The sequence below is a fragment of the Vigna radiata genome, chromosome 6 (genome assembly GCF_000741045.1).
Source record: "Vigna radiata var. radiata cultivar VC1973A chromosome 6, Vradiata_ver6, whole genome shotgun sequence".
NCBI classification, from domain to species: domain Eukaryota; kingdom Viridiplantae; phylum Streptophyta; class Magnoliopsida; order Fabales; family Fabaceae; genus Vigna; species Vigna radiata.
Window position 1 is genome coordinate 27,519,795 of NC_028356.1, and position 22,246 is coordinate 27,542,040.

Here is a 22,246-nt window from a genome sequence, read left to right on the forward strand (position 1 = left end):
CCACTGGAAGCCTGCCAGAAGTCGCTCCTTGTATGTGCCCCCTGCACCATGCCTCTTGCACCGGCGATCACTCCCCGCCCTCGTCAGTGCCCGGGTGTCACACTTTTCGCCGAGAGATCGGGTTTAGAGTAAATTAGAAAGTTGCATGAACATTGATAATAGAGTGGAATTTAATAGGAATAGTAGATATATGAGGGTGGATCAGGATGAAACCGTAAACCCTAACAACTTCATTCATCCATAACTTTATCTGTCAATTGATTCAGCTTTTGCATTTGCATGTTTAATTTCGTTTATGCATTACAACATGAAATTATAATTCTTTCAAGTTATATGCGATTAATTCACATGAACGTTTAGGCCACAAAGTCTCTTGGGAAACGATATTTAGACTTACTGTTCTATTATTACTTAATACGATCTGATACACTAGCCAGGGTGTTAACACCCCTCCTAACTTACGTCTATATGCCTGAAGAAATGACTTTTCACCTACCTGTCAGACATATAGACGTCAGTTAGGAGTGGCTCCGATGTCTAAAATACTATAGACGTTAGGGAACCTGCTATCTGACGCCTATATGTCTGCCAGGTAGGTGAAAAGTCTATCTTTCCCGCCTTATAGTCGTCGGTTGTGGTAGTGCCTGACGTCTAAAATACTACAAACGTCGGTGATATTCGACCTAGCGCCTATATGGCCAACTTATTTACGAAAATGCCACCGGTCATCAATATACGTCGTATTTACCCTTATCCGACGTATAAGAGGTGACATTATACAATGTTTTTGCACTAGTGTATCTTCTATGGGCACAACCTTCATTCAGATTAGAGAAGATGATTACCCTTGGAGAGGATGAGTACCATGAATTTGGAGCTAGGAGTGTATGGAGTTGGAGTCTTTGCAGATTATATTCGAATCTATAAGAACAAGCACTCACTATGTTGTCAACATATATTCTGTTAAGAAAAGCGTTATATGGTGTTTATCAAGAGCAAGATGTTTGGAGCAAAGGAAGCATGATCGGGACCCTTGTTGGTTGACATGGTCACGATACTATAAACATAAATGAAAATGCAAGAAGAGTTTTTTTTTAGTTCAAAAAGAGAAATGTCGAAGAAATAAATTCCTTGAAGCAAGAAGATGTCAGGCTAGAGAGGAGGGTAGAAGTTGAACGGGTAACCAACAAGGGGAAGGAGAAGAAAATCCATGAGAGTACTAACTCAGTGCATAAGACCATATCTTGTGTTCGCACTATGAAAGAAATCGAAGAAGAAAGCGGATAAAACCCCACCTAGAAAATTAGAGGAATAATAAACATCTCTTTAATCGTAGGGGGAAGTCTTCGATACCCCTTTGTTGACGGTATCACAGACGCGCCACTCCCTTCCACTAGATCGATGGTAGCACTGATCCTGACAAACATGTCACCATGTATATCACCCAAGTCAGTTTGTACTTGATTGTTGATGTCATTATGCGTAAGGCCTTTCCAACCACCTTGAAAGGGGCCGCCTTGGAATGTTTACCCCCCTACCCCCTACCGTACACAACATATTTAGCCATGGTCAAGCACATTCAAGAATAGTTGATGTCATCTATAAAAGATGGGCCTAAGCTTTCTCTTTTGGGTCATCTTGGGTCCTCATGGAACTTCGAGTAGAATAGAAAGAATTTAGACCTTATATGTTGGGTCAAGTAATTGATCAATTATGTTGTTGTAAATGGATTCAGTTTAAATCATGAATAACATCATATATCACATAAATTATATTTTCCTTATTTTAGAGAGATTAATATATCATATGGATCTTGCACTCGAATCCTATATTTATTGGATTATTTTGACTCTAAAAAAATATATTATAATAATAATAATAATAATAATAATAATAATAATAATATAAATAAGGGATGGATAAGTACAACAATAAAAGTTAAAAAAAAGTGAAAACTTATAAGGGAGATGAGGGTGTTAAATGGGAATGAATATGGATACACGGTAAGAAAAATGACTTTTACACACGGATCTTTATCCGTATATAATGGGGACCTTATATACGGATGTTTCATATGGATCATGAAAAATAAATTACATACGAAAATATTCGTATGTATTGTGAAAAATAAATTATATATAGATGGTCTGCATGTAAAAGCCATATGTAATCTGGCGCATTTTGGTAAGAAAATTCAGAGGGATATATCTGTATGTAGGTCCGTATGTAACAAGAAAAAAATACTTAGATACGGATGTTATATACGGATTGGGAGTTAATTAATAATAAAAAATAACATAAACATAATATGATATATCTGACTTTGCCTAAGACTCACAACACAGCATCAACTTTTCTCTCACTCGAGCCCTAAGTTTCTCCTCTCGAACCCTCTTTCTCCCTTTACTCGGACCCTCTTTGTCCCCTTACTTTAACCCTACACTGCAACCATTCTTCTCTGTGACCGCAACCATACCTTGCAGTGACCGCAACCATACCTCGCACTCGTTCTCCCTCGTGTAGTCTACTTGTCCCTCGTCCAGTCATTGTTTTATGTGACGGGAACCACCATTCTCCATCATTGGAAGCCTAAAGTCACATTGGAGCCATCATTTTTGGCTGAGTTGAACCCTAGTTCTCCCCCTACTCAAACCCTCGTTCTGTTTTTGTGGAACCCTCGCACTGACAACGTCATTGTTCTTAGCATCCGTTAGGGTTTTGTTGGTGTTTAGGCATTGAATTGGTAAGTAATCTTAATTCGTAAGTACCTTAGTTTGTGATATTAAAAAACCCCAATATGTATTTTTTTTTCGGGCACGAAATGGTGTGTGGTTTGGTTGGTGTATGGAGCCCTTTGATGTATTAAAAAACCCTAATATGTATTTTTTTTTCCTAAATTCTTGATATTACCATTCCAAATTAGATAGACCCGTAAACAAATGAATCCACCCTTCTGGATTTTCATCTTTTGGATTTTTTTTTTATGTTTTTAAGGAAAAGATTAAATCATTATTATGGATCTAGGCAATTTTTTATTTATTTACGTAAATAGGCAAGTCGTGTAGGTCCTACACAACTTCAAATGAAGAAGTCGTGTATACAGATATATCTATATATAAGTTATGTACAGATATATACGTATATAAGTTATGTATGGACTTATTCATATATAAATTATGTACGGATTTATCTATATATAAGTTATGTACGAATTTGTCCGTATATAAGTTATTTACGGATTTATCTGTATATAAGTTATGTACGAATTTATCCGTATATAAATTATGTATGGATTTGACCGTATATAAGTTATGTACGGATTTGTCCGTATATAAGTTATGTACGGATAATTCCATATATAATTTAGCTACGACAATTTTTATATACAAGTTCTTGTCCTATGTAATCTGCATCTAACCAAATGTTATATACGGGTTTTGGGTCTTATATAATTATATGTAATTTAATTTTTTTTTTATAATGATAAGAGGTTGAGCACAAATGAAAACGACTATGGACAAATGATGGATTATAACTTGTGGCATTGGTGGGATTAAAAAATTGTGAGTAATGTTAAAACGGTAACAATAGTTAGAAAATAGATAGTGTTATATGCTGTTAATGAGATTGCATGTAAATTGTTCGGCCCATATTTTAAAACATGACTAGTTATACATGTGTTAATAACAATTGTCCAAAAAGCGACTAGTAAATTATTTATGACTAATGTTTTGACCATAGTTTTCTGTGAATAATACAATTAACGTGTTTAAATTGTTAAAATAAAACAAAAAATTAAAAACATAAATTTTTTGTAGTACTAGTGCATTAAAACATTGAGATTATTACACTAAAAAGAAATCGGTGAGGGGTAACACAATTTAATTATGAAGATACTAATAGTGTTACACTTTACGAATGTAAGGAGTGGATTTTCGTCCTATGATGGAAGTTGGTAACATTGGACATATGGATTTGCTTATTGGAGATATTTAGTAAAAAAAAACCGCCAAAATATAAGTTAATGTAATGTTATTTGGGATGAAATTAATAGATTTGAATCACTCATTTTATTTCACACTCATCAAAACTTTTCTTAAAATACGTGTTTAGAATCAAATTAAAATAAAGCTATAATTAAAGAAACTAGTTATTATTGATCATTCCTAGATTGTTTGGTTACATTCACTTATAATCCTTCATTATTACCTAACTGACAACACAATCTCAATTATTCTAAAATTTAGGAGACACATGATATATCTGTTTAATTTATTTATTTAACTAAATTTAATTTCTCATTTTTTATTATATTCAATCGAGTTAGGTTTCTACATACTATAGTATAATGAACACATTGAAAACTTTGAACAAAAATCATAATATTTGAATTATGAAGTATAAAATCATAATATTTAAAATTTATAGTATGAAGTATAAAAATAAGTCATATAATGTAAACATTAAAGATTGACAAATGTTCAAAACTTTAAAACAATGAATTTTTCATCTTTATATAATGTTTTATTTTTTTTTTATATTTAATATGAGACTTTAAACTTATATTTAAATTTTTAATAAAATGTTCGATTCAAATAAGTTGGATGCAAATAAATAATTTACATTATCAAATACTTTCACTTGAATAATCAACAAAGTCTTCAGACAATGTTGTTTAGTGAGAAGATATTCTTTGGTCATCTTCCAATGTTTCATGTGGATACAGAAAAGGCTTTGAAGGTAATATTAGGTTTACAATGTCTCCTTCAAGCATTTCCATTACTTTATTCATGGAAGGACGATCATTTGGTTTCAATTGTATACACTAAAGTGAAACTATCATCATCTTTTTTACAATTTTGTTCTCATTTTTGACATCTTCCAATTCTATATCAAACATTTGTTTACATTCACATATAATCCTTCAACATTACCTGACAACACAATCTCAATTATTCTAAAATTTAGTACACACATACAAGAAAATATATCTGTTTAATTTATTTATTTTAACTCAATTTAATTTCACATTTGTTATTATATTTATTATTATATTCGAATGATTTAGGTTTCTACATATACTATAGTATAATTAACACATTGAAAAGTTTGAACAAATGTTTAAATTTTGGTAAATCATAATATTTAAGTATGAAGTATAAAAATAAGTCACACAATGTAAACATTACAGAGGAAAAATGTTCAAGTCAAATAAGTTGGATGCAAATAAATAATTTAGACTATCACATACTTTCATTTGAGACAATCTTAAGTGGATAACTTGACGAACCAACAAAGTCAGACAATGTTGGTTGATGAGAGGATATTCTTTCATCATCTTCCAATGTTTCATGAGGAAACAGAGAAGGTTTTGGAGGTAATTTTAGGTTTGCAAAGTCTCCTTCAAGCATTTCCACTACTTTATTCATGGAAGGGCGATCATTTGGTTTCAATTGTATACACCAAAGTGAAACTATGATCATCTTTTTTACAATTTTGTTCTCATTCTCGGTGACATCTTCCATTTCTATATCTTTCCCTTTATCAAGTTGATCATAAATCCAAAAGGGAAAGTAAAGTTGGCTTGAATGCTCTGCATGGGGGTTTAGGTTTTTCCTCTTGCTTGCTATTTCCATCAAAAACATTCCAAAGCTATAAACATCAGACTTATGTGATATTCTTCCGACATTTTTATAAAACAACTCTGGAGCCATGTACCCAATTGTTCCTCTGGCTGCTGTCATACTCACAACACTTTTATCTGTTGAATATAGTTTTGCCAATCCAAAATCAGATATCTTTGGGGTGAATTTTTCATCAAGCAGGATGTTGTGGGGTTTGATGTCAAAATGCAAAATCTGCATCTCACACCCATGATGTAGATACGAAATTCCACGTGCTACTCCAATTGCTATATCATGTATTGTGTCATAGGTTAAATTTAGATTCCCTTCTTTAGAAAATATAAATTTGTCAAGAGATCCATTGAGCATGAAGTCATAGACAAGGGCACGTTTCGAGCCCTCAGCACAATATCCAATTAAATGCACTACATTTTGGTGATGTATTCTTCCAATTGTTGCAACTTCACTGATAAAATCTTCTCCTTTACCTTTTGAATTTCGTAACACTTTTATGGCAACAGAAGGTCCACTTCGCAACTTCCCCTTGAATACAGAGCCATAACCTCCTTCACCCAACTTTTCATTGAAACCTTTGGCCATCTTCTTAATCTCCTTGTATGAGTATCGAATAGGCATCAAACTATTTTGCTCTAAATAATTTTCAATACTTTCATATACTGACGAATGTCTTCTTCTCCATTTGTATACCAAAAACACAATAAACAATATGGTGCCAGCAACATTTCTAACTATGAAGTATGGTATACCATAGTGTCCCAACGCAATTAACCCTGATGTATATCCAGATCCATATCTATTGAAATCAAATTCTTCATTATCTTGGTCTTGTCTACCTATTGATCTAAGCAATCCTGTGAATTAAAATACCTATTGTCATTAGGTTGTAATAAAAAAAAAAAGAAAAAATATCTTGACACCTTGATTAAGCTAAAAGATACCACTTATCAACTTTTTTATTAATCTAATAATAATAATAATAATAATAATAATAATAATAATAAAATCATAAATTTTTATATTTATTTAGGATTATTATTGTTTTATATTAATATAAAGGTCGCTAAATCTGTTAAAAAAAAAATATAGTTGCTCACGTAATTACTCAATAAAACAAAGAAGAAAGAGTGATCCTCTTACCACGTATACACATATTGCTATTTTTAAAAGTATGTTATTATAAGTGTTCAGGAATCAAAATCATAGATGTCATCAGAATAAAAAACTAATAATAATGGGAAACTATTATATAAAATTTAGAGAAAAATAGTTTGTATAAATAATATTAGTTATATTTGGAAAATTTTCTTTACATGTATTCTTACAAAAGAAAAATAGAAAGAGAAAAAATAATCATATTATCTATAAATTAGAAATAAAGCTTTAGAGTTATATAAAAAAGGTCTACAATTTAGTTTATATATAAATTAGTTTTAACTTTTAAGTAATTTAATTAATTTTTTTTATATATTTCTTCAAATAAATATATTATAAAAGGAACTTGTTCCATTATATTTATTATTTATAACATATAGAAATAGAGGAACGGAACCCTGTTATAGAGACAGTAAACTATTTTTTTCATTTTTACTTATATAGAAATGGAGGAACTCACCATCCTTGATAACAAAAATAGTATCTGCAAAAATAAAGAAAAGATAATCTTTGAGTTAATAAATGGAATGACAAAATCAAAAGTAAAATATTCTTTCATATAAAGGGTCAAAACAAACGGTAATAATCCAGGGAGCAATTTGGCATTTTACTCATTTTCTGAATTATGTCATATCCTACAGTAAAATCTTTGCTTAAAATTGTTACAGAGTCATCCATAAACTTGTCTGGATTAAATTAATGTATACGAATACACATATATTTGCTGATAAAAAAATATTTTTAAGCTACAATTCGAAATGCGCTTCATATCTCAATACGGGTACTTACCCTAATTGTCTTGTTAACTATTCATTACTTAAAAAGATAATTTAGTCTTTATATTATTATCATGTATATATTATTATGTTTTGCATCTTTAAACTTTCTATTAGGATTAATATTAGAAATTTTATTCTTTAAGGTGTCATTATTTTTTGTTTAATTAGTATTATGCTATCAGAGTTTATAGTTTATTTGGGATTATTAGTATGTTATGTACGTGACGCGAGATTTTTCAACACTTTGTTTCCACGTTGGGAGTTGAAATGTGTAAGATCCATGGAATTTTGGATGGGAAAAAGTGCAAGATCACTCGCTGGGCGAGTCAGGTCTACTCGTTGTGCGAGTAGCCTTGTTTCTGGAAGGGACAGGTGCATCCAGAAAAGTAATCTGATAGCCTTCGACGCTTTTCCACTTGTTGGGTGAGCAAGATGGTTTGCTTGGCGAGCAGCATAGTTTTCTGAAAAAGCAAGATTCCCTTTGAAAAAGCACCTGATGGTCTGGAAAGCTATGTACTCGCCGGGCGAGTAGAGTCTGTCGTTGGGTAAGCTAGAAATGGGCGTTGGGCGAGCCAGTTTTCGTAGGGCGAGCTATTTTGTTTATCTTCAATGGGAAACTAGTGGGACTCGATGTAATGGCGAGGAGGATCCGTGCCAGCTCTGTTTTGTTGCCTATGGAGCTGCTGATTGCAGAGAGGGGTTGAGTTCTGGAAGGACAACCAGAGGGTGTTTTTCGATCAAGAAGGAGAAAACCCCAAGGGGAGTTAACCTTGATCTTTAACTTTCTGTATGTTTTTCTGATTATATTCGTGATGGTATGAATGAACCGTGAAAATTGGTTATTTATGGTGACGATTCAGTATATGGAAGGGGAAATCAGTAATGGTTGATTGTTTTATGTTTGATAGTGAATGTATGATGATATGCGTGAATAATGGATCTGAGCCGTGGATTTATTTTTGTGTAAAATCTGTAAATGGGAAATTATCTCTGTTACGATGTGGTATTTTCGGTTGAAATTTATGAGTTGAGAACCATTCGACGTTTCTGTTCAGATTGATAGATTTGATGATTTTCAAATGAGTCCGTGAGTGCTTGCTGGATTAGTTTGGTAAACAGATGAACTATTGTTTTTGACTGGAAATCTTTAAGTTGCTAATTGGAGAACTCACTCGCAAAGAAATCTGTATCTGTTCGAATAGGAGAACTCACTCGCTGAGCGAGTAAACTAAACTCACTAGGCAAGCCAGGTCCACTCGCTGGGCGAGTGAAACCCTCTAGCTGGACGAGAGAAATTGTTAGCTGAACAAGAAACGTCTATTCTGATACGTTATTTTAGCTATTTATGCGTTTCTAGCACTAAGATTTAAGTATGCATCTGTATTGTTAATTAGAGATGAACCGCGTCATTAAATTGATTAGTGTAAATAGAGGTTCAACTTACCAAGATAGTTATATTTTTAGAATGCGTATGATTTTCTTACGTTAATTGTTTGAATTGAATTGTTACTTTCCTATAACTATTATGTATGAGCATGTGTGGATATGGTTACGTTAATTGTTGTGGATTAAATATTATGAGCATGTTGCTTAATGAATATGTTTATTCTATTAAGTCTTACCGTTGATGTTTAAGTATGTTTGAGCATGATGAGTTTCTTATGGAGAATTTGAGTGGATTGGTATTCTTATGTGATGAATGCATCTTGGCCAAGTTATGAATGAGATTTGTGTATACTGGCTTGGTGAAACTCATTGTAAGAATGGTGGAAAGTGGCATCCTATACTTACTTGATGAAGCTCCTTATGAGAGTTGTGAGAGTAATACTTGTACTTGTCGGGTGAAGTTCTTGAATTGAGTGGTGAGGCATGACATCATGTACTTGTACGGTGAAACTTCCTAAAAGAGTGGTGAGGAGTGACAATGTGTATTTGTTTAGTCAGTGTTCCTTCCTGCACCTCCATGATCTCGTCCTATATCTCCTGCTTTTATTTTCATTCCTACTGTACTCCTACTCTATGAACCTACATCTGTCACCCTATTAATTGGTTTTTAAAAAGTTAAAGGAGCGTGTCGCAATTCACACCAAAAAACCCTACACCCCCTTTCTTTATTCTACCCTTTACCCATCTTCCTATCCTCCCCTCCAACCTGTGCAGCTGCTATCTCTTTGAAGTTCTTGGTTCTTCTTCTCAGAGAACATTTGTCCTGTTGGCGTTCGTGTGGAATGTGCTGCGTAGCTGGGATCTGTGTTCGCATTTTTTTCTTCTATATATGCACTGTACTGTGTATGTGTATAAAAATATGTGTGTGCCTGTTTATATGAAGTGAACTGTGCGAATGAGAGGCGGGGAGGGTTAACCGCAAATGGCACTGCGGTTAACGCCTGCCGCAGTACGAAAGGCGAATGAGTTTGAGGTGCTCCATATGAAACTGCAAATGGTACTGCGGTTAACCCTTGCCGCAGTACGAACGATGGATGGATTTTAGGAGGGTGCGTTGTGTGCATGTTGAACTGCACCTGGATCAGCGCCAAAACGTAAGCGTCGATAGATTTGTGGTTTGTTTGATTTTGGGGTGCACAGGGGAAAACGCAAATCATGCTGCGGCTATAGGAAACGCATCTCAGACTGTGTTTTTTTCCATGTTTTTGGTTTTGAAAGTTTTCTCAATTTTTTTTAATTTCAGTTTGTTCGTTAATTTTAGTTAATTTTTCTAAGTTTATAAAATTTATATATTATTTATTATTAATGTAATTTAGATTAAGTATTAATTATAAATTTAGATTAAGTATTAATTAATTTATTGAATTAAATAATTTTTGTTATTAGTAAACTATTCGTAAATTGGTTTATTTGTTTTTTAAATATATTTTTATATTATTTTTTATGTATATAATTTTAGTTAATTTTTTTATTTTTGTTTATGAATTTAGAAATTTTATTAAATTATTTATTAATTAAATAATTATTATTATCTTTATGCGTAAATTTTATTTTGTTAAATATTATATTTTTTTATTTGTATTTATTTAAGTATTATAATAAGTGATATTTTTTTATTTTATTTCTTTTTTTAATATATTATTATTAATTTTAAATTTTTTTATTTCTTCTTATTTGTTTCAATATTTGTTAATAGATTTTTTTAGTTATTTTATTTCTTTTAATTTTAATTTTGTTTTATGTAATATATTGATAATATAATTATCTGATGAGAAACACCAATACACCACAGCTCAAACCAATGAAACACTGACTGAATGCTACTCAAGTGAAGAGAAAGGAGATGAGGGGGAGTGCATTTTAGTAGTTAGGAATAGTTTTTAGGAGTTAGACATAATTAAGTAATCATTGAATATGTTTGACTGTATTAAATGAAGGATAAAATGGTAAAATTGGAGGTGCAGGAAGAAGGAGGTGAGGTGCAGGAAGGAACACCCTTGTTTGGTGAAGCTCTTGTAAGAATGGCGGAAAGTGACATTGTATAATGGTATGGTAATGTGTACTTGTTCGGTAAAAGCTCTTGAGTGGTGGAAAGGTGACACTTAACACTACATTTTTATGTTCCAAGATATGGTTGTTGATTGGATACTCAATTTGAGATAATATGTTGATTTCCTTGAGTAATGCGATAATTGATTATGGGATTATTCTGTAGATCGATGGACTAAAGTTGATAGTTGACTATTATGGGTGAATGATGTGATGATGTCTTCATCTTATGTTTTATTTAGTTAGCTTACCCTTTCATTGTTTGTGTTTGTGCGATGATCCTATAACTTGTATTGTTATACAAGAGTAGATGAAACTAGATATGTGCAGAGATGAGAGATGTAAGATTCGGAAAAATAGAAGATATAATCTTGGTGGGTTTAAAGATTAAAAGAAATATTATCGTTAGAGAGAATCATTATTAGATATTGTTAGACATTTTAAAAGATTATGTGGATTTTAAAAAGATTTAGTGGTTGATGATATTTTAAATAGTAGTTAAGAGAAAATAAAAAAGGAAATCTTAGTAGTTTTAGAGATAAACTAAGAGATTTTATTAAAACTGAAAAGAAAGAGATAGAATAGAAGAAAATAAAAAGGATAAAAGTAAAAAGGTGTCTGCATTTTGTTATCCTAAAATAATAAAAAAACAAAGAAATAGAAAGATAAGGGAAAGAAAAGACGCTTTATTGGTCGATGTATGGGGAAATTTACCTTTGTTTGTTTGCTGTTGTATGCCATGAATACCTTGATTGATTAATTCTAGTTTTGATGCATGTGTTCATAATTATGATTATGATTATTTGTGGTTATTGTTGAATAAGAGTTTGTGTATGCATGGACATAAAGTTTATGTAATATTTGTGATGGATTTTCCTTATGAATGTATTATGTATGTTTTGTTGGGTTATCCTAACAGGGGATTTGATGCTAAGAGAGAACAATGCTTGGGGGTTTCCATGCAAATATATGTTGTAAGTTTTGGGTTATTGGGTTCCCTTTCTATGTAGAGAATAAGTCAAATAATGTGGACCATTAGGTCTCACTTTATTTTAGTGGAGATGGGTCAGATTAGTAAGGTACATTAGAGTCATTTGAAGAGAGGGAAAAACCAAGTGAGAGACAAAGGAAGAGAAGAAGTCAAACTCTCAAAAGATAAGAATTTGAAAGTGTCGAGACAATTTTTTGGTAAGTGCTTTAAAAGTCTTAATCAATATTCCAAAAACTTGTAGAAGACAAATGGCTAAATGCTCTAGCTAAAGGAAGCAAAATATTAAAGCACTTATAACATACTAGATGATACCATGAGTTAAACCCCTTACTTCATCCAACGATGAAGTCATTAATCAACGCTTGGTATCTTAAAGAAATGCTTAAATGATAAAATGCTACAGGAGCGGTAGAAAATCAAAAAGCACTTTGTTATTCTAAACAAGAATTAAATTTTATTAAATGTTCAACATTCCAAAACAACAAAAGTGATAAGAAAAATACATATCTATTGTATGCAAATCTTCTTTACTTTGTGCAGATTACCTACTACACACATCTACCTGCTCTATTCAAAATATATCAGAAGTGGACATTAGAGACAAAGAATGCATTTACAGAATGTTCTCTCCATCATAAGTCGTGCTAGAAAAATAGTACAACCTACTTCTATCAAAGTACTAAAAAAGCAAGCCTCCTCAGACAAGTTGACTTTAACCAACAGTTGTTTCACACGACAAGACAAATAAGACATAAGATTCAAGGCAAAAGCTCAAGTCTAATGAATATCTTTTGAGAAGCCTTCAAATAGAAGAAGATTTCACGAAAAAATTAAGAGAATAACTTACGAAGAGAATATCATAAGAAAAGCAATATCGTCGAGAGAAAGAGCATAGAAGAGCTCAAGAACTCAAAGTGAATATCTGAGAAGAAAAAGTAAAAGTCGAGAAACACTCTCAAGCTTCATTGTAATATTAGTTTTCTATTTGTAAGTAGAGAGAAAAAAGAGAAAAATACCTAGCGAGTCTGTAGACTAAATTGTATTGAACATATAGCCTCTATGTGAGAGCAATCCTCTAACGACTTGTAAACAATTAGTTTGATTATACATTCTGAAGAGAATTAAAACACTTGTTGATTAACTCAGGAGAGTTAAGGATTACTAAGCAGTGTATCAGGGGATACCAGGATTGTCTAGTTCAAACCAGGAGTGGGTGAAACTCAACTAAGCAACGTATCATATTGATACTAAGATTGTTTAGGGATACCAGAAGTGGTGAAGAATATTGCGCAACAAGGAGTGAGTGAAACTGAACTAGGAAGCATATAAGCGGATAACAGAATTGTCTAGGGATATTAGGAGTGGTGAGAATACTCAGTTGTAATGTTATTGAGGATTATAATGAAACCCTCTAAGATTAGAGGAGACTGAACATAGTTTAGTTGTAGCTTGAGATCGAGCATTTGACAAGTTACGCAAAAAATCTTTATACTCGACTGCCACTCCCGCCCCCACCCTTTCTAGTGTTTTGAAGTACTTCATTCACTTCTTTCTAACTCCCAAAACTCTAAAAAGTTTGATCTCATTTATATTGATCCATTTTTTCAAAAGTGATGAAAATGTTGTTGTAAATAATCTTCAAACTGAGAATTAAGGATGATATTCTACTACTACAAACATGACTTCTCAAACTCATCTTCTGATATTCTTCTACTACAACAAAAGTTTTTCATTAATATCATTCAACCCTCCTCTCCCCTTCCCCCTCTTATAATTATGAAAAAAACCTTTAGTCCTTATTGCTAGCAACTATTCATACTCTTATTATTATTGCTTTTATTCGTTAAGAAGGTATTCGTTAGTGATATTTTTTATGTTGTATATCTCACTATTATTGTTTGTGATATTTTTTATGTTGTACATATGTTGAGTTAATATGTTGTTTATTCCATCATAGTTCATTGGACAATAGTTCTCTGGATTTACATATCTTTGGATTCTGTTTAGGAGTCTTCTCTTGCTTTCATAACTTTCTTCGAATTTGTTCTAATGTTGGTGGTCATTCTAATGTCATTCTAATTATAAGTCTACTAAATATTTTTATTTTATATTTTTACAATTTTCTAGTAGATTATCTTATCTATTTGAAGAGTAAAATACAAGATATTGTCTATTATTCCTCTAATAAAATTAAATTGAATATTATGTAATGATTCTAACATTTAATGAGATAGTTTGGTTGCATTGTCTTCTTTTTTTTACATGATGTTTCTCTTTTTAGGTCAACTCTAATATATTGAAATAATAAGTGTTATTCAAATTACTTGAACACTTTTACTTTTGACTGATATTAATATTCTGTACTAATTCTTCGTGAATTTAAGGATAACGTTATATATATATATATATATATATATATATATATATATATATATATATATATATATATATATAGGGTTTATTAACGTCCGTACATCTGTTTTTCAGTTGGTACATTTTAATAATGTGTACCGAGTTATAGTAAACAAAAATAGTCTCATATATTATGGATTCTAAGTTTTAAAGTCAATGATATTTAAATAATTTTCATTCTCCAAACTAAAAAAACAAGAAATCCCCAAATCCTTATTTACCTCTCTCATTCCTCTCAATCCTTTCTCTTTCATCTCTCTCATTCCAACCTTTTATCTGTCATCTCTACTGTATCCCCAATTAAAAAAAATTAGAAACACTGGTTGTTAAGCAATTTCTTACAAAAAAATGATTTTATAATGAGTTTTCATTTTATAATATTTGTCTTATCTAATTTTCACAAGCATAATGACATATGAANNAATTGGTAATTCGCTTGGAAAAAATCAGAAACACTTGCTATTAAACAATTTCTTACAAAAAATGATTTTATAATGAGTTTTCATTTTATAATTTTTGTCTTATCTAATTTATCTAATTTTCACAAACATAATGACATAAGAAGGAATTGGTAATTGGCCTGAAGGTTTTGTAAGAGATGATGATTCAACATCCAGATGATGAAATTAGAGAGGTTAGTGAAGATGATGAAATTGAAGAGATCTTGAATGAACCTTTGCCTGAAGCCGAATATGCCAATGACTCAACTCTTTACAAAGATAAATTGTTTAACGAAGAGTATTTCTATTTTTTTTTCAGTTGGATCTACCATAGGATGAGAGAGAAAACGTTGGAGTGAGAGAGATGAAAGAGAAAGGGTTCAGAGGAATGAGGGAGGTAAGGGTTTGGGGGTTAAATATCCTTGACTTTAAAACTTAGAATCCATAATATATTAGGGTATTTTTGTCTACTATAACCCGGTACACATTATTAAAATGTACCAACTGAGAAAAACAGGCGTACACACTGTTTAACAAACCCCATATAATATATATATATATATATATATTATATATATATATATATATAATTTAATTAATTAAAGATAATCTAGTTTTTATAGTATTATCATATTTGCATATATTTTTATTATGGCTTGTATCTTTAGATTTCCTATTGGAAATTCTATTGTTTGTTTTTGTAAATTCTTATCTTTTGAATCATTGTTCTCAATTATGATTATTCATACAAATCTCCACAAATAATGTTTCATATCTAGAATACAAATTTAAATTTTTTATTAAAAATCATGAAAATTCATATTCAGAAAACACAGTATAAGTCACATTTGATAGAGAGGAAAATAACCTTTTCGAGTATAAGTCACATTTGATAGAGAGGAAAATAACCTTTTCGAAATGCATGGGAAACAATATTAATCTAGAAGACAAACATAAAAAAAATCGATATTTAAATTAAGAGATATAATTTTAAACATGAAAAAGAAAACCTAATCTTATAGTTATACAATCAAAATTAGTTGTTGGTATTGTTGTAAAAAGTTGACAGAATCACGAACAAAATTTTCTGAGGTATGTATAAAGTCACTGTCCTTAAGGACTTATCCTTAAGGACTTATTTGCGGTATCTTGCGCAAGTCCCCCAAGATACAACAAGAATTACTCAGAATATTTCTGAGGATCTCAGAACTAGCAAGGATCTATTAAAAGAATATAAAAATGACCCAAAAATTTTTAGAAGAGGAAAAGAAATAAAGGATGAAACTTAGAAGAGAAGAGAATGAGAGAAGATTGATTTTTCGATGTGTCTCGGAATGAGGGAAATGCTCTCTATTTATAGGGCTAGGAAAGAATCAATTTCAATAAAAGAAATTAAAAACATTAAAAACCATAAAAATAATAACGTTGCTTCAAAATTATTTGAACGTTGTTATTAAAACAAAATAACGTTGGCAATTAAGAAATTTAATGTTTCCAAATATTAACGTTGGAATGCAACGTTTACTTATTTTGCAATATATTATAAGAATCTCCCACATATTGCAAAATAAAGTTGAAAGAAAAGTCTTTGACTCAAATAATTCAAACACTAAAAGAAAGATAAGGAACTTTTATTCTGGGTCTCATAAGATGTAATGCATCAGAGCTAGTATAGCAAACTATATGAACCAGTCTTAGATTGAGATACTTAACACACATAGTAGTTAGTATAGTAAGCTATATGAACCAAAGACACTTGATGTGTGTTAGAGGTTTATCAATCACAATACACCCCACAATCCTTGTTGCTATCTTTCACCACATAGAATTTTAATGACAAAGTTTAGCCTCTCAATAATGCAGTCTCTAGCACTTTCACATACACCATAGGAAGGGACATAATTGATTAAAATCAATTTAGTGCTATTAGAACTAACAAGTGACTTGTTTTTACCCATATGAACCTTATTCATGGGATCTCCAATCACAAAGGTTGGGTTACCATCACTTGTTTGTTTGCAAGTGGCTTAAGTCCCATTCCCCTTGATGTTTCTAATATCATTTGTCTTCCCAGGGGTTTCGTCAGAGGATCCACTAGATTTCGTTCTGACTTCACAGAATCAATGGAAATAGTTCCACTCTTTTTACAATTGCTTCACCAAATTGTGTCTCAAATGTATATGTCTATTCTTTCCATTGTAATTCTTGTTTTTAGCTATAGCTATTGCCGATTGGCAATCACAATGTATTGATACCGATGGGGTTGGTTTCATTCCTAGTGGAATGTTCGCTAAGAATTTTTTCAACCACTCAGCCTCATTACTAGCCATCTCAAGAGCAACAAACTCAGATTCCATTGTTGATCTTGCAATAATAGTTTGTCTGGCTGATCTCCATGTAATCGACCACCCCCAAGTGTGAATACATAACCACTAGTAAATTTTGTCTCGTCTGAATCAGAGATCTAATTAGCATCACTATACCCTTTTAGTACAGCGAGAAATTCACTATATTCAATGGCATAATCCATTGAACTCTTAAGTATCTCATAAGCCTAGCAAGTGCATCCCAATGTTCCTGATTAGGACATTGAGTGTACCTACTCAGTCTACCTATTGCATAAGCAATATCAGGTCTAGAAAAGCTCATTAAGTGCAGTAAGCTCCTAATTATCTGGGCATACTGAGGTTGAGATAATGATTCTCCTATATTTTTCATTAAATTAGAATTAGCATCATAAAGGATACTTATTGGTTTTAAGTCATAAAACCTAAACTTCTTAAGAAGTTTCTGAATGTATTGTTCTTGAGATAGTAATATACTATCTCCCTTCCTTATGATTCTAATACCTAAAATCACATTGGCTTCACCCATGTCTTTCATTTCAAATTTTGACCCTAGAAACAATTTTGTTCTAGCGACAATCTCATTGCATGTACCAAATATTAACATGTCATCCACATACAAGCATATAATGACACTATCACCATTTTCAGATTTAGAGTACACACATTTATCAACATCATTAGGTGAAAAACCATCACAAAGCAACACATTATCAAGTTTTTCATGCCATTGTTTTGGTGCTTGTTTCAACCCATACAAGGATTTTAAGAGTTTACAAACTTTATCCTCTTGATCAAGTATAACACACCTTTCAGGTTGAGTCATATAAATTTCCTCCTCTAAAAAACCATTCAAAAAGGTTGTTTTAACATCCATCTGATGTATCACTAGTTTATGGATAGTTGCTAGAGCTAACAACACTCGGATAGAGGAAAAGTATCAAAGTAATCTATGTTGGGTTTTTTTAGTAAATCCTTTTGCTACTAATCTCGCCTTATATTTCTCTATGGATCCATCAGGGTGATATTTCTTTTTAAAGATCCACTTACAACCAATGGGTTTTGCTCCTTTAGACAAATCTACTAAAGTCCAAGTATTGTTTTTTTGAATTGATTCAATTTCAGTCCTAATGGCCTTATCCCATTGTTTTACATCAGGAGCACTGATAGCTTCTACAAAGCTTGTTGGATCACTACCAACAAGATAAGTATAAAAGTCATCTCCAAAGGAAGTTTCTTTTCTCTGTCTTTTACTTCTTCTTAAATCCTCATTCATGGTATCACTATTATTATTATTATCATCATCAACAAGTTGAGACATCTCACTAACCTTTAAGGGAAACACATGTTCAAAAAACTCAACATTTGTTGTCTCTATTATAGAATTTCTCTCAAGTATGTTAATTTTAACAACTAGAAACCTATAGGCAACACTATGTTCAACATAACCTAAGAACATGTAATCAACAGTTTTAGAGCTTTCAAACTGTTGGAAGAAGTCACACCTTAGACACGGTAGGTAAGATTATAACTTAAAGGCCCTTAGACCATTACACAATGGAGCACTTGCTTACACCACTAGTTAGAGAACTGGGGAAGGCTTCTCCCCAAAGGTTATCAGCTAGAACTAACAAGTTTATAGGTTAAAAACACATCAAAGGCTTCATCTTTATGTTTGATTAAGTAAACTACTTTGGTGTATCTAGAATAATCATCTATAAAGGTCACAAAATAATTTTTACCTCCCCTAGACATAGTTTAATTCATACCAACTAGATCAGTATGAATTAACCCTAACAGTTTAGTTTGACATTCTACAGAAAAACATGTTTTCTTTGTTATTTTAGATTTTACACATATATCACACTTACTACTTTGTTTATCACGCATATTAATCAATCCAAGTCATTGTAACTTCAAAACATATGAGGAATTCATATGTCCTAATCTAGCATGCCATTTATCATACGAGTCAACAATATATGCAGAAGAACTTGATTAATTAATATTTTCAGAAACATTTAGAATGAAGAGTCCTTGATCACAATATCCTTTCCCCACGAAAACATTATTTTTTGTCATAATGATCTTGTCAGACTCAAAAGACACTTTAACCCCCACCTTTCCCAATATTGCTATAGAGATTAAATTAACTCCGATTGATTACACATGTAACACATCACTCAAGGCTAGAGTCTTTCTAGATGTGAGTTTGAGAAGAACTTTTCCTTTTCCTAGAACAGGATTGATGTTGGAATCACCGAGGTAGACATGTTCTTCTCCATCCCCTACACTAGTGTAAGAGGTAAAGACACTTCTGTTTGCACAGATATGCTTGGTAGCACCAGAGTCTACCACCCATTTGCTTACATTGGTCATTAGATTTACTTGAGAAACGACCGCAGCAATAATGTCATCTCCTTTGGCTATATTTGTCCTAGAAGGATTGTCTTTTCTTCTTACTTTACACCAGGTGGGTTTAGATTTATTGGGATGGGATTTAAGAAAATTATTTTTCCTTTTGTGATCAGGTTTGTGTATGTACCTCTTGGGAGCAGTAGCAACTCCATACATGTCTAAAAGGGTGTAAACGCGTTCTTGCCAGCACTGAAAGTTTTGTCCAGAGAAAACCTCGACTTTTGACACGTTGGGAAGTGATTTTGCAAAGACCGTCTGAGTTCCTGGAACAATGGTTTGGCTCTCCGAGGGCATGTTGTTGATGTTAGTCATAAGTCCTTAAGATTGTTGTAAAAAGCTAACAGAATCACGAACAAAATTTTTTGAGGCATATAGAGTCACTCTTTAAGGACTTATCCGCGATGTATTGCGCAAGTCCCCCTTCTGAGAATCTCAGAACTAGTAAGGATCTCTTAAAAGAGTATAAAAATGACCCAGAATAATTTTAGAAGAGAAAAAGAAACAAACGATGAAACTTAGATGAGAATGAGAGAAGACTATTTTTTTGGTGTGTCTTAAAGTAAGGGAAATGCTCTCTATTTATAGAGCTAAAAAAAAATCAATTTAAATAAAAGAAATTAAAAACATTAAAAACCATAAAAATAATAACGTTGCTTCAATTATTTAACGTTGTTATTAAAAAAAATAACGTTGGCAATTAAGAAATTTAATGTTGTGAAATATTAACGTTGCAATGCAACGTTTACTTATAGAGGTAATCCAAATAGGTAGAATTCTTACCCAGTAAAGTTTCCAACGGCCGAACCCACCACGCTGTTTATCCAAAAAGGAAGAGAGTATCAGTATCAGATAATCACAACGCTACAAGGAAGACAACTTACTTAATTTCACAAAGGTAATGTTCAAAGATGTCTAAATGCTTTTATTTCTCTTTTGAACAGCAAAAAAAATGTTTTACACGAGGTCATGCATAATGGAGGTAAAATACAAAAGTAAAAAAAAAAAAAACTAATAAAATAATTTGTTTTAAAAAAACATTTAATTAATAGAGTGACTATAATGTGGAATGGAAATCTATGACTAAACTTAGTTTTAGAAAGTGTCAAAATATAGTTTTTAAAAAAACGGTTTTTAGTGATAATCACTATCTAAACTATATATATACGGAGTTAATTGAATAAATACCGGCATTTTTTTAAAGCTCATGCTAGACATTTGAGATCTCAATTAAATTGACATTTCAAAACATCTCTATCATTTGTTGACACAGAAAAACGTATTAAAAAGAAATAAAAGAAGTAATAAGCATGAAAGACCAACAAACAAATGAGTTTTTTTTTTTTTTCAAAAAACTATGCAAATATGAAAGATGAAACCTATTATATGAAAAAAAAATCTAAACTTATAACTCATAACTCATGGTGTATTATATGAAAAAAGTATAATCATTTCCTTAATTTTCATCTCAAAAGTTTCCTTTAGTAAGTGGTTAACGAAAGAAAAATATTAATTTCTTTTAACATAAAATATCAAATTAATTATAAAGACACTTGTTGATGTAAAAATATTATAGATTGGAGAAAGATTATAGTTATACAAAGTTTGAAATTTTGAATCCAAAACGAGTAAACTAACATGACTATAACTATAAAAATAAAATACAATAAATGCTTATATATGTCAATAAATAATTTAAATCTGGCTAAAGATCACAAGAAGTTTACAAAAACTATAGAAAATACTTACCACAACCTTCATCATAATAAAAATGCAGTTACCTAAACGTTATTATGATAGGGATTTTTGTGTATACCAAAATAAATTTGCTAGGGCATGTACTTTTCTTACTATAATAAACACTTACATAATTCAAAGTTTAGTTATTGTAATAATTAACAGTGAAGAACAGATTCCAAAACATTAAGGTAAAATTGTAATAAAATTTATAAAAGAACAAGTACAAAAGAATTCTTTATGAATAATTAAAGATTATATCATTATTGTTAAAATTATAAAGACAATTCCAGAAATTAATTAATATTTTTTTACTTTAGTATGCCTAATTTTTTTAATCAAAACTATTAAATTTTGGTGGTCTACATTTTTTTATATTTTTTAATAGAATTTTTTCTCATTTAATATTTTCTATTAACTAATGACATGACTTTTATATTGTTCTATCATTTGGCTTAATTATCTTGTTATGTTAAAAAATGTAAAATTTTAAATAATAGTGTACTTAAAGAAAATAGCAAAAAATGTATTGTTTGTATTGATATCTAATCGTTATAATTTTTATGTCATCATTTCTACAGACTAAGTGACTGTTATTGTCTCTACTATTAATTTAAATGATTTTAGTAAAAACAACAAAAATCACTAATCATATTTTATTAGAAAAAAAAAACTCACATATTTTCTAATAAATAGAAACAAATAAAGAAAATAACAAATTTATATAACGATTAAGTCATTTAGTTAATAGAATAATTAAACTACATCAACTCAATTAAAAGATATAATTTTTTTTGAAAAAAAACAATTGTTTTTAATACAGACTGAAATAAAA

General features: G+C 31.1%; 1 protein-coding gene across 1 annotated transcript; it reads right to left on the reverse strand.

The window, feature by feature from the left end:
* Window positions 1-5,155: 5,155 nt before the first annotated feature.
* Window positions 5,156-9,836, reverse strand: LOC106763648 (rust resistance kinase Lr10-like). Its single transcript, XM_014647815.2, has 2 exons — window positions 9,704-9,836; window positions 5,156-6,496 (listed from the first exon to the last, which is right to left on the reverse strand). Exons 1-2 carry the CDS (start codon window positions 9,834-9,836, stop codon window positions 5,244-5,246), a joined length of 1,386 nt encoding a protein of 461 aa, XP_014503301.2. The 3' UTR covers window positions 5,156-5,243.
* Window positions 9,837-22,246: the final 12,410 nt, after the last annotated feature.